At 41.3% G+C, this 16,682-nt stretch overlaps 1 protein-coding gene across 2 annotated transcripts in view; it reads left to right on the top strand.

Moving 5' to 3' along the window:
* ELF1 (E74 like ETS transcription factor 1) overlaps window positions 1-16,682 on the top strand; it is a 117,832-nt gene that overhangs the window by 88,235 nt on the left and 12,915 nt on the right. For both annotated transcript variants that reach the window (XM_075563008.1, XM_075563009.1), the window contains exons 4-5: window positions 11,949-12,056; window positions 15,351-15,515. In XM_075563008.1, the coding sequence (XP_075419123.1) occupies window positions 11,949-12,056; window positions 15,351-15,515 (273 nt within the window). The remainder of the gene's footprint in view (window positions 1-11,948; window positions 12,057-15,350; window positions 15,516-16,682) is intronic.

The following is a 16,682-nucleotide window of genomic DNA, read 5'->3' as shown; positions in this document are numbered from 1 at the left end:
CCACATTTGGATCTTGGTTGGAGCTGAGAATGAATGGCTACCACTGGGACTCATTATGTTATTCTTCATTATATGGGTTTTTCCGAAATTATCAATAATATAAAGATTTAACGATTTTACAGATTTGAGACTTTACATTAGATTGCAGCTACCATGTATAACCCCTAATTTTAAAAATAAAAATCCATGTTCATCAAGTGTTTTATTTTTAGCATTCATTTACTTCATATAAAGTTTACTATGAATTTGAATCTGGAAAGTATATAATAATACTGCTTTTATCTGTTTACATGTTAGAGTTCCATCTAAATTATTGTTTAGAAACAGTTATACTTCTGAAAAGGCTTTTGAAAATCTTTATCTATCTGGAGATTCTTCTGCTACCAGCCTTTGAGAGTCTAAATTTGATCTTTTAAAGGAGAATGATAGTCATTAAATTTCCGCAAATGCGAAGTAGCCATGGTGACTGTCCATCCACTGCCATCAAGTTGATTCTGACTCATAGCAACTGTGTATAGGATTTCTGAAGCTGTGCATTTTTATGGAAGTAGATCACCTCCTCTGTCTCTTACGAAATGGCTGGTGGGTTTATACCCTTGATCTTGCACTTAGAATCTCTCTTACCTGACAGCGCCATCTCAACTCGTAAAATAATTATAACCACTAGGTAATCTTCTTCGTAGAACAATACTGCCACCTGTCCTCTCTTCAGACTTATCCCTTTGTTAATTTTAAAAGATAAAACATAATTTTTAGTGATTCATAGTAATTTCAAATATATAAAATTTTCCCTAAGTTCTCATACTGGCAATTATTTCTATCCTTTGTTATTGATAGATTTTAGCTGGTGGCCAGTTGACCCAACCAACGAAGTTGGAAAATATATATTCAAAGTTTGTAGGTTAACAACCAAAATGCTTCTTAGAAGCGAGGCTGGTGAGACTTTGTCTTGCTTCCTTTGACCACATCATAAGAAGAAGCAGTCTCTAGAAAAGAATATCATGTTTAGTAGAGGGTCAACAAAAACCAGGAAAAACAGTTCTTGAAATGTATTGACACAGTGGCTGTATTATATTTTCTAAAATAGAAAGATTTGCAGGAAATAGTTTCTTATTAGAAGAAGAAAGGTACAGGAATGAAAGCTATACAATTCTAAATGCACCTTGTTTTGTAGTTTTTACTTTAGAATCTTGTAAAAGTCAAACAGTTCTTAAGCCATATTAAATACCCGTGGTGGAACGTAAAGCAAACCCCAAACCTGTTGTAATCCAGTTAATTCCAACTCCTCGCAGCCCCATAGGGAGGGTGGAACTGCCTCACAGGGTTCCCAAAGCTGTAATCTTCATGGGAACAGACTGCTCCATCATTTTCCAGCGGAGTGGCTGGTGGATTCGAACACTTCACCTGTTGTTTGGCAGCTGAATGCTTAACCATGGTACTACCAGAGTTCTAGAGGAACATAATTAATCTCTAAACATTAAAATCACACCAAAACAAATGGATCCAAGGCTATTACTGAGTTGGTGGCATTACAACACAGAGAATTATTTAAAGTGATTTTTAATTATATTTCTTGGTATTTGGGATAATTTCTAAGAAAACTACCAAGTTATCTCAGCTTTATTACTATTTCAAACTGTGTGTAAGTGAAAATGATAAGTAAATATTAGGGTAATACCAAGTAATGAAGTTAATGTCACTAGTAGCAAAGATTTACAGAATAAAAATACACAAATGTTAAATGACAAGAGTTAAATTAAAATCTGTAATAATTTTTGATAAAAATATCAGTATGAGTTTATGATTTATTTTTCTTTCATAAAATAGAAATATTAAAAAAGAAATATTTTCTAGGCAAACATAGGACACGTTTCGTATCAGTGAAAATAATCATTGCAAATAAATTAAAATACATGTTTAACACCATAGGTTCATTATGACTTTTTGTAAGATAAAGGGTTAAAAAAGTCACCAGTAGGGGATTACTAGTTTTTTGAAATAGATACTGGTAAGAATCAAATCCTTTTTCTTTCCTTCCTTATATTGACTGTACCATTGAGTAACCAAATATCAGGTGAAGGGTAGTTTCTGTATCTAGAGGTACAGTGTGGAGCATCAACAGATGCAAATGTGAGGGGCTTCAAGATGCGTTAAACAGCCCTATAGTAGTATGTAGACATGCAGACTCCACACGTGTGTAAGGGAGAGTGGGAGTATACCCATGAGTATGTATATTTCATGTGGACCTTTTCCACAAATACACCCTTGCAAAAATGGTGAGGAATGGGCCATCTCTGCCCTCTGGCTAAGCAAGGAAGAAGCAGAATCCAACCCCAAACCAGTCATGAGGCAGAGGTCAGACATGTCTCCACCCGTCATCCTCCTGTTCTGACACAACACTCCATGTCTCAGCTGGATTCAATGGTCCGTCGCACTGGCCACACAAAACTCACGGACAATACTCACAATTATGGAAGTACATTAGGGAAGTTACTCGGTTATGTCAAATGGTCAGAACTCCTCAGGGATACAGGGCTTGGTTTATCGCAGCACCTCTCCTTAGCAAGCAACCACGTCTCTTTCTGCTCTCTGCCTTTTGGCCACATGGTCCTTTGGCCTCTGCCTCTGTGGGCTAGGAGGCCCGCCTGCAGCGCCGCCTCACTGTCTCAAAGTCCGAGCAGCAGAACCCCTCTGGTCTGTTCTAGTGTGGCTCCTTTGCAGTGCTCCGTGTCTCGGTGCTCGAACCTCTGGTGGGGATCTGGAGCATGCTCCTGTGGTGGCTCTTCTTTGATGCTCTTGGGATTCTCTTCTGCGTCTGGGATTGCTCAGGGAGATGGCAACCCAAACTGGCCAGTCCTTTCTTGTTTCACACCCTGTTTGCAGAGTCCTAGCCAATCATTTGGTGGGAGGAATGGATAGAAGAACTGCATTAAGAAATCTTATTTCACCACACAGGAATGTGGTGGATCACATAGGAGGCACAGTTATGATTCCTTAGAATGAACCTCCTACCGGAAATGAATTGCTGGGCTGGCGGGGGGTGGGTGGGGCTGTCAGGGTCATAAGATAGAGGGACACCAGGGTCTATTGATACCACATAGTCCACAAAGACAATGTTCTATATTCTACTCAGGTGAGGAGTGACTGGGGCCTTTAAAGCTTGTGAACAGCTATGAATGATGCCATCAATGGTCTTCCTAGTGTGGAAGAAAGAAAATCAAAGGCCGCATGGGGACAATTAGTCCATTGAACTAGTGGACCATGTAAACATCAGCCACCACAGCCAGGAGACCAGAAGTACTAGATACGATGCCTGGCTACCACCACCAACTGCACCAGCACAGAACTCGGCATCGTGAGTGAGACATGCTCACTGTGGTCAGGGAGAGGCAGGTGGGGTCCCTCAGTCACCCTGTAGAATGGGAATGGGACCCACCGCTCTGATAGAATCACCAGTCTTTAAGATCAGAGTGCAACCTCCACCCAAGGACGAAGTTCAGCGTGTTAGGAAAGGACAGATGGAAATAGGAAGCACAGGGAGACAGCCAAACAGGAGCTGGTACACTGAAGGGATTGTAACGGATGTGTGGAGACTGTTCTTTGGTGAATATAAAACTAATGATCTGCCTTGAAAAATGTCACCAGTTTTGTTGTTTAAGTGAAAAGAATGACTTTGCCTTTTTAATTCTCTTTCCCACAAACAAAAAAATCAGCTGGACATTCAAGTTCTCTGATGAAAGAGCACGCCATCACATATGAGAAAGAATTTAGCCAAGAAAAATAGAACTGAAATCTGACCAAGCCTCTGGATCTAACAATTTAGAGCAGCGGTTCTCAACCTGTGGGTTGTGATCCTTTCACAGGGGTCGCCTAAAACTATCGGAAAAACACACCTTTCCGCCGGTCTTAGGAACTGAGACACTGTTCCTCTATCCGTCTCCAGGTGTGTCCGCCCACAGGAAGATACGCCCACATACAAGTACCCGGCGTGAAAACTGTTACCTATGCTACACCATGCTTCAAAATTTCATTTATTTGTCACTAGAAATAAATAGTTCACAAAATATGACATATTGTTTTTGTGATTAATCACTATGCTTTAATTATGTTCAATTTGTAACAATGAAAATACATCCTTCATATCAGATATTTACATTATGATTCATAACTAGTGAAATTACAGTGATGAAGTAACAATGGAAATAATTTTATGGTTGGGGATTACCACAACATGAGGAACTGTATTAAAGGGTCGCGGCCTTAGGAAGGTTGAGAACCACCAATTTAGAGGAAATGCAGACAAAGGTGTTAGACTGCACAGGGAAGTGACAATGTGTGAAATCTGGGAAACTACGAACAAAAAGCTTTTCTGTTTCAACAAATAATTGCAAGGGGAGAAAGAAATGGAAGAGGGACAAAGAAATGAAAAGAAACAAGCAAGATTGTCACTCAGTTAAAATATGAAGAACTTACTAGAATCCTAATTCAAACAAAAGCCTTAGAATATCCTCTACCCATCCAGCCATCTCTCTCTCCCCATCCATCTGTGATGCCTGATACAACTGGGATTTGCTCCTTGTGGTCAGATGCCGTCCAGTTGGTTCTGACGTCCAGTGACTGTGTGCACAACAGAAATGAAAACACTGCCTGGTCTTGTGCCGCCTCACACTTGTCCTTATGTTTGATCTTACCGTTGCGGCCGCTGTGTCAATCCTCGTCCAGAGCCTTCCTGTTTTTCACTGCCCTCTACCTTTTGAGTTAGCGAGCTTTGCTTGCCTCGTTGATCTTCAGGGAATACCGTAGTTGTTTTATAGATGTTTGTGTTTTCAACACACCCTGCACTTTTTAGAGATACTCTGTGAAGGATTTATTGCTAAATACTAAAATACTTAGCATTTTCTTCAAAATAATTAGGGGTACGAAGCGCATCTACTACACCCCTCATCTGTCAGTTTGTCATTCTGTGGTGGCTTGCATGCTTCTCTGATACTGGAAGCCATTCCACTGGCATTTCAAATACAGGCGGGCCTCAGAAATAACTTGGGTTCAGTTCTAGACCACTGTAGCAACACGACTATCACCCCGAAGCAAGTCCTACGCTTCATTTGTTTTCCTAGTGCATGTGCAAGTTAATCTTACATGATACTGCAGTCTGTTCGGCATTGTGAAACCGTTTGAAATGTGGTGAGAGTGACCACAGCGTGACACAAGCACAAAGTGAGCACATGCTGGTGAGAAAATGGCACCAGTAGACTTGCTTACCGCACGGTTGCCACAAACTTGAATCTGTTACAAAAAGGTGCAGCCTCTGCCTGGTGCTGTAAAATGAAGTGCAGTAAAACTAAATGCCTGTGCCAGCTGCATCGCCCATGGTAGATAGGTCTCAGTGGTACTTCCAAGACCTGGTGATCACTTCTGAACATTAGCCAGTGGATCATAGAATGTTGGCTGACAGTGCAGGAAGGATGAATCACATAAGTACAACTCAAACTAGCTGCCATTGCAAGCCTTTAGGGTAGAGTGGAACTGCCACTGTGGGTTTCCGGCACTGTACTCCGCGCGGGAGGAGGACACTCCTCTTTCTCCTGCAGAGCAGCTAGCTGTTGCTTCCAAGCTGCAACCAAGATGCACAGTGACTGAAACCACGGACTGGAGTGTAGTAATGGTAGTGGGCGTGGCCCAGGACTCAGGTTTCTTTCCATTATGGAGGCACCGTGAGTTGGTGCTCTGCCCACACCAGTCGAAAGCAACAACAATTGGGGAGAGCATGCAAAAAATTTGTGGAAACTTTTCCATTATTTTTACTTCCATTTTTTCACAAATTTTTGAAGCCGTCTGTACAAGAATATAAGTAACTAGAAGTTGATATTTGTTGAAGTTGAATGGTAGATACATGGAAGTGCGTATACTATCTTGACCTCTGAATATGTTCAGGATTCTCCAAAATACAGTTTTTTATGGTGGCCATAATAAGAAACCCAATAGCAACGAACCCCTGTAGTGTTCAAACTTTAGTGTGGTAAACTTTGCACTGCAGACACTACGAAGCCCTGTGGAAAGGACTGGGGTTTTGTTGGAAATGTATAAGCATACCCTGGAATAGATTACCATCCTAGAAAACCAGGAAGCTATCGCAATACTTGGGCCATGCCAAAAAGATCAGCTGTCAACCTGAAAGACCTCATAGTGGCCAAAGATAGAACATTTTAAAAGCATCATTAAGAGTTATAATGGAAATAGGAAAAACAAAAAGACCCACGAAACCACCCATCCATTAAAATCTATTCACAATAATGCTAATCATTCACAATCATACTATCACAGTTCATGGATTGATTTTGGAGATGTTAGAGTGATCATTTGTTATTCTGAAAGCCTGTAAATAACAGGAAAGCATTTCCTTTGCCTTTGTTGTATGACTTGTGACTCTAAGCAACCAGAGGGCTATTGAAGGAAAGTTCTTTGATAGGAAATGCCAGCTGATAGATGCTGCAGGGAGAGTGATACAATTAGATTGCCCGTGCTTTTGAGAGTCTTAGTGACTTCCATCATCATGGACTGCTGGGGAGATTTGTAACGGATGGTGTTATGAGTGTGCCTTAGCCTACGGTTCCATCTTAACAGAAAAGAGACTGCCAGACCTCCTGAAGAGATGCAGTAGAAGCTGTTGGCACCGCCTTCCCAGTCTTGCCTAGAACTTAAGTGTGAATCAGATCGAGCATCCTGGTAGAATCACCACTTTCCAGGCGATACTCTGGGCATGACTACAGAGGAGGAGTCAGCAAAATTTAAAATGTGGGAAATTTAGATGACCTTGTTTCATCTAATATAAAGGGCTAAAAGGGGAAAAGGGTGGGAGGGGCAGGAGGAATGAGACTGAAGATAAGTATCAAATGTAGTGAGTGAACTTTGGATCCTGATTTGAACAAACCAATACTAAAAACAAAAAACAATCACCAAGACACCAAAGGAATTTCAATATTAATAGAATGTTGAGCTGTTACTTTTTAAAAGATAGGGCCAGGGTATCATCTTTTGGAGATAATACATGCTGTAATATTTACAATACAATGATAGGATGCTGAAGGTTTGTTTCAATAGAGTCTAGCATGTATGTATGTGTATTAGGGGATAGAAACATGGAAAAATTAGCTGGTACTGTTTATTACAGTGCAGTGTACTGGATATGTGTAATTTGTTGTATGCGTGTCTCTACCTGGTACATGTTTTAAGTTTTCCAATATAAAAAGCTTAAGTAGTTTGAAATTCTCCTTTTTTGGGGGGTAGGCCATACAATTAAAAATGAAATGATTCTGTGGGTGTATAGGTATAGGTGTAGCGCACAACTTGGAGACCTGGTGGCATCATGGTTAAGTGCTCAGTTGCTAATCGAAAGGCCAGCTGTTCAAATCCACTTGCTGCTCTGCAGAAGGAAGAGCTAGTGACCTGCTCCCATAAAGATTACAGTCTTGGAAACCCTGTGGCACAGTTCTATGCTGTAGGGTTGATTGATAGGCATGGAGTTGACTCAGCAGTAGGGGAAGAATCATACTTTTTCTAATTGAACATTACGGGATGTGCAGTGTCGTGAGATCAGTTATGCTAACCCTGTCCCGCAGTCATCATCTGCCGTTCGTAACTTTCCCACAACTCTTGATGGTAAACCTGCTGCTTCCTGGAAAGTGCCCTGGCCTCCTGTGTTGGCTCTCTTGTTCTTTGTTCTCCATGTGGTGTGTAGATATTTAGGTCCAAGGTTATTAGCGAAAGGAACCCCACCTAGAATTTGGGGTTCTGAAATACTTCTTTGACATATGAGAGAAGGGCTTTCCTTCTTCAGATGTAGCAGGCCGTGAGGACTCCCGTTGTTTTCTGGTGAGAAGGCTCTGTGTTGGGTGATTTTTCCCTACATGCAGAGGAGCTACACTTGTAGGAATGGATCCAGAGCTCCTTTGGATGCCTTCTTCAGGAATGATCCAGGCTTCCTCGCTCCCTCCAGCATTTATCTACAATATTCCTAAAATGGAATTCTTTAGGAAAGCATTCAGCCAAATTAATCAAAGTACAAAGCAAATTAATTAATCTACCATTATGATGACAGTTGTTGGCCTTTTACATTTTGTTTGTTAATAGTGAAGACTTCTTGTCTGTCTTCCTTTAAATGCCAAACACTCGTACGCATGTCTTTGCTCCTACCATTATTCTTGCCTTAAACGTCTTCATTCTCTCACAGTGATAGAGAAAGGAGACATGTAAAGCACAAATAATGATAGTGCAAGAGCCCTGGTACTGTGGTGGGTTACATGTTGGGCTGTGGACCACAAGTTCAGCAGCTCGAAACCACCAGGTGCTGTTCAGGACAAAGATGAGGCTTGCTACGCCTGTAAAGATTTACAATCTCAGAAACCTACAGGGGGCAGTGCTACTCTGTTCACTGTCAAAATTGACGTGATGGCAGCGAGTTTGAGTTTTTCCTCCCAAAGTATTTAAATACCCTTTTATTTTTTAAAATTTGTTATTTATTAGGATTTAATACATCTACGATATCATTCCATAGTTCATTCACGTCAAATAGAATCGTACAATTGTTACCACAATCAGTTCCTACCCATTTTTTTTCTACATGGGCTCCTTGACATCACCTCACACCTCCCCCCCAACACCACTGTGCCCCCCTCCCCCTTTCCCCTTATACGACCTGCTGTCCCTATAGGTTCACCAATTCTGGATTTCATATTACTGAAAAATGGAAAAACATATAACACAGCTTCAAGAGGGTGACCTCCAATGGTATAAAACCTCTGAGATTAAAACAAATAAACAAACCCAAATTCTCTGAGATACATCCTAATATGAACAAACAAAACAACACAAACCAAAATTACAGAAATGTTTGGAAACCAGATAAAATCCAGCCTGCATCAGAGGCAGGTTGGGTGGTCCTGCTGACAGGTTTTTACTGTACTAGTCAGATTTATGCCTTTGATCTCTTATGCTCATCTCTCCTAAGCATTTTGCTTAGTGACTGCTTTCCTCCTATTAAGGGGGAGTTCTCTGGAGGCTATGGAGTTCCACAAAGGCATCTTGGGCTCCCACTGTCATTCATCACCTTCTGCACAGCAGATGCTCACAGTTTATACTCTGATACGAATTCCTCCTTCGACTAAGGATTATGTGGATTCCCGATCCTTCAGTGACTGATGATGATGGTGTGCTTCTTCCACGTGGACTTAATTAACATCTCATTTAGATGGCTGCTTGTTTGGAAACAAGCCTTTCAGACCCTAGATACTCTTTTATCTGCTAGCCCGGCACAATCTAGAATTTCTTGCCATGTTTTGCAATAGCATCCATGTCTTCTGTGTTCCCTTCCTGAGGGAGAGGTAATATCCATTTTAAATGACTCAATGTAAACCCATCTCTCTAGGTAGCTTTCTTGTAGTGAGCTTCTCTTTTAAGTGCCAAGTTACCTGCAGGTGTTCACTGTTTTCAGTTGAGACCTTGGAGTCTATTGAAAAAAAAAAAGAAAAAGATTGTATCATCACAAGGTCCATGTAATCTCTATAGGAGAAATTAAAATAAAAATGTAAAAAGAAAAAAAACAGAAAATGTTCGTTGGTTCTTGGAGTTCTTTTATCTAAAGAAAACTTGAAATACCTAAAGGGTATGGGAAGAATGTCCGTTACAGCATTCTAATGGAAAGCTACGCTACATTTCGAAGAGCTGTCAGTTTCTAGGCTATCTGATTATATAGTCCTAATAGTGAGAAGGGAAGTATGCTTTGTCCTTTTCTGGATGAATTAGGAATGTAGAGAAATGACAATGTGGAAATGATCAGTTTCCTTCCTTTGATTGAGGGGAAGAAAAAGAATACAATTTTGAGTGCTCTATTTATATTATTTTTATCTTAGTATAAAATTTAAATGCCTATATACTGTCAGTCCAACCATGAATCTGAAAGCCATGGTTTTATGTCTTCATGCAAACTAGAAAAAAGAGCCTGGGTAATTTTTATCACAAGTATGGAGAATTTAGTAGTAACTATCAAGCATGTCACATTAAGATAACTAAGTGTAAAATGTAGGACTTAAAAAAAATTAAGCTAGGTGCCTAATCCTTGAGTCAGAAGGTGAATTTGCCCGTGAAAGAAGGGCACTGGTAATTCTTCATTTAGCCCTCTTATTATTTTTCCTTCCCCTCATTAACCTTATAGTGGTGATCCTGGGGGGAGATGCCAAAGTCATCTATGAATTCACTCTGTCACTGTTTGGGAAGTCTGTGTTCGATTTCAGAAGTGTTTCAAGATTCAGTATAAACTTGAATCATTTTTCATTTACACAACTCATTTGAAAAAGTTTAGGAAAAACAAAACTTAGGGTCAGGCTTAATCTCAGGTTAATAAGATCTCATAGTCCACGTTGGAGAACAATGGAACCGGAATACTATAATTACCAGTGGCTGTTCCAATTCTAACGTGGCTGTGGTTAATTCCTGGAAGTGACGATAAGCCACTAATGATAGAGGAATGGGAAAGCAAGAGTAACAGAGACCCATCCTCATTCCGGAGGACCCTGGTGATGCAGAGGCTAATCTCTGGCTAACTGAACCCCAGCCACTCTGAGGGAGAAAATGTGGCAGTCTGCGTCTGTACAGATTGCAGCGCTCTGAACAGTCCTCTGTCCTGTGGAGTCACGACGAGTTGGAATCCACTGTTAGAAATAGGGTCGACAAGCTGCTGCTTTAAGAGTAAGTGGATGAAGGAGTTAGGGGAAGCTCAAGGAGTCAGACCACTTCCGCAGCTGCAGAGATTGTTGCCTGGGCTGACTTGCTGTCTTTTTTTTTTTTGCTAACTTGCTGTCTTAAAGAGCCTGGACCCACCTGGTCTGGCCACAGACACAGCGTCCTCTCCAGACCATCTCTTTCGCACGGACTCGGAAATGAAGGGAGCTCAGCCCTGCCCGGCCAGGGCTGTGACCTGGAAGAAGTGACATGGGGTCATCTTCTCCTGCCGACTTGCCTGCCTGCCCTGAAAGCCAGGGACAGGATTGATAGAGACAGTCCCTCTATCATGACTGGGGAACCTCCAGCTTGGCAGGTTGATCTGTGCAGGAATCATGTGCATCGTAGAAGTCAGCTTTGCTTTGAGTAGCAATGCAAATGCACGTCACAGCTGAATGACAGCCCATTACCTGAGAAAGCTACTCCATGATCGACTCAGGCTGTGCCAGTAACTGCCAAGCGCAGGACTGCTTCACGTTGCTCCAAGACCTGCCCTTTCCCCATCCTGGTCCTCCATGACACCCTCCCTATCGGGGGCCTTAACCTCCAAAATGGTCTTCTCCCATTAAGACGTTTATGCTTCTTTCTAATTGGAGGGATGTGGGGTGGGGGAGCTAACCAAATTCTGTTTCTAAATTAAAATGTTCCCGTACTTCCTTAAAAATATAGGGTCGATAGATTTGCTCATTATTAATGAACTGACACTATTGGAGTCAAATTTAGACCTGCAAGAGACCTTAGAATAGCAACCCAGGCTCATTGCAGATCGAGTTCTGCAGAGGCAAAGTGATTAGTGCATGACCGTGAACTAATTGGTGGCACAGCTGGGGTTCTTGTCATTCCCGCACCTTTGCTACCCACGCTTAATGCCCATCTTACACCTTGAAAATATAAACGTTCCTGGGAAATGACTGTTGGGTTTCCTTCAGACTGTGAGTTCTCTTTTGCTTGCCCTTTTGCCCTCCAGAATCTTGCAAAATTGTTTTTATTTTTCTAAACCTAAGCAATTGCTTGGTATTTACATTCAGTGCAGATTGTATGTTGGTGCAAAGTGTGTGTATAAACCTAACGATGCTGTATTCTAGTCTGAGAGACGAGCAGTCTATGAGTTTCAGAGTCGCAGGTGTCTGGTAGCTAATTCTGTTTTGTTTTTCCTTATAAATGTATTGCAGTTGCAGCTTCCTGTCAAGACGGGGATGAAACGATCGAAACTATCGAGGCGGCTGAGGCTCTCCTCAACATGGATTCGCCTGGCTCCGTGCTGGGCGACAAGCGGCTAAGTGCGTGGATGTGTTTTGGGATTGCTCCTGGGTACAAGCTCTGTAGAGTTGCTTTGGGCCCTCTCTGTTGGGTAGGAAATATCGAGACATTGGAGACGGTAGTTTCTATTTTCTGCCTCAGGTATTCTATACAGTATCTAGGACATCTTAAGTACACATTAGGTGATGTATACTCCTTTGGCTTTTTAAAACGATGATGCCGGCTCTCTGACTCATGAGTACTATTTCTCCTGACTCGCCAGGACTGCTGTCCTGAGATACTTTCCAGACCGTGCACTGGAAGTAACCTCGGTGCCACCTGATAGCTAAATAACAAATTGTCTCCAACAAGAATCAATATCACCACCCATACCTACTGTCCTCCTACGTGAGACCAACTGGTCAAGAATTACTGTAAGATAAAGATAAGAGTGTAAACGAGGCAGGCAAATGAGATTCATGGAAATGGAGCACTCAGAACGGAGCTAATACATGGTCACTCACACATTGGGGAAAATGTCGCTGAACGATTTGTATAGAAATTGTTGAATGGGAACCTAAACTGTATACTTTCACTACAATAAAGTAGAAATTAATTTCTCTCTTGGTCTCACAAATAAGTCTGCAGTATTTTAAGCATAGCATTAGTTGAATAAAATCTTTTTTTTTTTAATTCAGGGAATTTTCTAGAAACAGTAAAATATTTCATTAGCTGCCACAAGGCAGATTATGTAGAATTTCTTTTAACTTGGTTGGTGGAAGTGTTTAGACTATTTAGATCTCAGAGTTGTCTCTGTAGGTAGTTATCAGTGAGTAGTCAAAAGTGCATTAAAAAGTGAGTATGCCATGTAATGGTTATATTAAAGGGACCCTTGTGATACTCTCAGGTAAGCATTGGACGACTAGCGACAAGGTTGGCAGCTCAAATCCACCAGTCCCTTTGCCATAGAAAGATGAGGCTATCTGCTTCCATAAGATTTATAGCCTCAGAAACCCTTTAGAGCAGCGGTTCTCAACCTGTGGGTCATGACCCCTTTGGGGGTCGAATGACCCTTTCACAGAAGTTGCCCAATTCATAACAGTAGCAAAATTACAGTGATGAAGTAGCAACGAAAATAATGTTATGGTTGGGGGGTCACTACAACATGAGGAACTGTATTAAAGGGTCGTGGCATTCGGAAGGTCGAGAACCACTGCTTTAGAGGATCACTTTTTTTTTTTTAATTGTAAGCAACACATTTGAGTCAGAATCAGTTTGATGGCAGTGGAGATATGTAGCAAAGAGCCACGGTCACTCAGTGGTTAAAACACCTGGGTGCTAATAGAAAAGGCACGGGCTCAAACTCCAGCACTCCACGGGAGAAAGAGGTGGCAGTCTGCTTCCACAAATAGGTATAGCCTTGGAAACCTTACGGGATGATCTCTCTCAGTCCAGAAGGTACATCTGAATTATGGTGCTGGCCAAGAATATTGAAAGTATCACGAATGGCCAAAATAACAAACAAATCCATCTTGGAAGAAGTACAGCCAGAATGCTCCTTAGAGGCAATGATTGTGAGACTTCATCTCATATACTTGGGGTTTGATATCAGGAGAGACCAGTCACTGGAGAAGGACATCATGCTTTGTAAAGTAGAGGTGCAGCCCAAACGAAAAGGCCCTTGACCAATTGGATCGACACAATGACTGTAACAATAGCTTAGACATAAGAATAATTTGGGGGACGGCGCAGGAATGGGCAGTGTTTCCCTGTGCTGTACACAGCGTCACTATGAATTAGCATTGATCTGATGGCACCTAACAACAACGATAACCTTGTACTCTGGAATCAACTCTATGGCAGTGGATTTAGTTTCTGTGCTGTGACGTCTCTAGGTGGCACAAATGGTTTGCGCTTGATTACTACTTGAACTTCTGCAGTGGTCCTGCAGAAGAAAAGGTCTAGCCATCTGCTTTCATTAAGATGACAGTAAAAAAGTCCTGTGGAGCAAACATACCAGTCTGGTTACCATGAGTAGGAATTGACAGAGAGCAGCATATACAGTGTATTAGGCAGGAAAGTGAGGTATAATATAATTCTCAAGTTTACAAACTAATTTTGAAAGCAGATATTTATGTAAGCTACTGTAAAAACCAAATAAAGCCTATGAATGTGATAATAAAGACTCCGGGAAGCAGAAAATATTAACAAATTGGGGATATCAGTTAAGGTTTTTTTTTTTTTTTTTTGTAGGCAGTTAGCAGCTTTATTCAAGGGGCTCCAGCTGTCAAGAATGTGGATGACCCCCCCTTGGGGGGAGACATAGTGACCCCCACTGGGCAGCTCACCCCTCCTTCTAGGCCTGGATTAGATGGAAGGCTCAGCACCAGCTTCGAGCTGTCCTTTGTGTGGAGAGCCCCTGCGAGCCCTGGGGCTTATGTGTTGTGGCTCAAATGACAGGGGCCAGGGAGGTGGGGGTCTCATGTCTGTCTCAGCAGCCCCCCTCAGGCACAGGCCAGTACACTTGGGAGAGGCTCCAGTTAAGGTTTTATGGAGGAGGTATTTTGTTCTGAGCTACAAATGATGAATGTACTTCTAATACAGTGGTTCTCAACCTTCCTAATGCCATGACCCTTTAATACAGTTCCTCATGTTGTGACCCCCCCCCAGCCATAAAATTATTTTCGTTGCTACTGCATCACTGTAATTCTGTATCTGTTATGAATCGGGCAACCCCTGTGAAAGGGTCCTTCAACTCCCAAAGGGGTCGAGACCCACAGGTTGAGAACTGCTGTTCTAATAGATTAGAATAGATAAGAAAAGGACATTTAAGGAAGAATTATATGAGCCAAAGATACACATTTTAAAAAAAATGTATGAGATACACATTTTTGGGGTGGGTATAACTGGAGTGTAAGTGTTGTGGCTGGGACATAGGATTGGAAAGGTAGGCTTGGTTTACATTGTGGAAGAATAATATGCAATAGAATTTGAGTTGCCGTCCCCCCCTTGTAGTCTCCTTATAAACAATGGGAAAGTATGCTAATTTCATTATTCTTTCTAAAGTTTCTGTACAGAAACCTGGTTAGATCAGAGTTAAGTTGGAGAAGATTACTTTAGCAGCAGTGTAAAGAATGGAGAAAAGAGACAAGATAGGCTCGTGATAGGAAGCCTTTTAACAAAGATACTGACATAGTCTAGTGGAGATGGTGGAAATGAAAAACTGGGAATAGGTTTCATGATTTTATTTCTTTAGTCTTCATAGAGACAGGAAATTATGAAATTATTTTGAATTACAATAAAAGTTTGTAACTAGTTGATTTTATTCCCATTAGATAATAATTTATTTAGTTCCTCTGAAGATGACATTGTTGCCGCCCCAGTCACCCATGTATCTGTCAGGCTAGACGGGATTCCTGAAGTGATGGAGACGGAGCCAGTTCAAGAGTATGTAGACTCACCAGGAACCTCATCACCAGAACAACCTAAGAGAAAAAAAGGTGGGTATTTAGTTCCTGTATGGTCATAGCTTGATACGAAATCTACATATTATTTTCACTCCAGGATATTTCTACATGAGGAGGCAGTTAAAACTAATAAAGAAAAAGCATTTTAAAAAGCTTTATGACAGAAAATGGGTGAAGGGAGACGTTGGGACAGTGTAAGATATGACCAAATAATAATTTATAAATTATCAAGGGTTCATGAGGGAGGGGGGGTGAGGAAGGAGGGGGAAAAAATGAAGAGCTAATGCCAGGGCCTTAGGTGGAGAGCAAAGGTTTTGAGAATGATAGGGTAATGACTGTACAAATGTGCTTTACACAATTGATGTATGTATGGATTGTGATGAGTTGTATGAGCCGCCAATAAAATGATTTTAAGAAGATAAAGAAGATGGTAAAAACAAACAAACAAAAAGCTTTATGTAGAAAAAAATAAAGGGCACATTGAGAGGCACTTCCTATCTGATTTGTTTTATGAAAGTATTTGACCTTACAGAAAAGGTATCTTTCAGCTTTTTAATGCATCAGACTTAAACCTAACCTCTTTTATCAAGACCCAGAATGTGGCAAGTGTACGTCTGCTTCCTTCCAATACACGTGGTTTTAAAAGCTATCAGTGTCGATTCCAATATAAGATTTCTTATGGAAAAAATATGAGTTGGAAGCCAGATAAATAATTGAAGAGAACAAGTTAGAATGTGTAAAATGGATATTTTACAAGTTAGGGCCACAGATGCCTTCTGAAGTATAGTACACCCATGCCATTGCCTTCTGATTCTACTCCAGCTGGCGTAATATTTTGAGTTTAATATCTTGGTTAATTGGTATCATCAACCAACCTTCAACCTAAATAGGGGAAATTCCCAAAGCCAGAGTGAAGGAAACTAAAAAGATTAAGGATGACCTGACACAACAGCTTCTCTGCAGGGGTAAGGATAAGTTGCTCTTAGTGTCCAAAGGACTTGCGTTTCATGGTCCACGGAGAGGCAGAAACTTAGGTCTAGGATCCCTTCAAGATCACATTGGACAGAGACCTCTGAATATAAGCTAGAGTGATGTCCTAGTGTAAGGGTGTCAGACTGGCTGCCCCTGGGCCATATGCGGCCCCCGAGTTAATTTCTTGTGACCCACGATGCTCTGAAATAAAATGTAATGAGGGAATTG

This window comes from Tenrec ecaudatus, chromosome 11 (genome assembly GCF_050624435.1).
Source record: "Tenrec ecaudatus isolate mTenEca1 chromosome 11, mTenEca1.hap1, whole genome shotgun sequence".
Classification (NCBI taxonomy): domain Eukaryota; kingdom Metazoa; phylum Chordata; class Mammalia; order Afrosoricida; family Tenrecidae; genus Tenrec; species Tenrec ecaudatus.
Note: the sequence above shows the minus strand (reverse complement) of the source record. Positions and strands in the feature narration are given on the sequence as shown.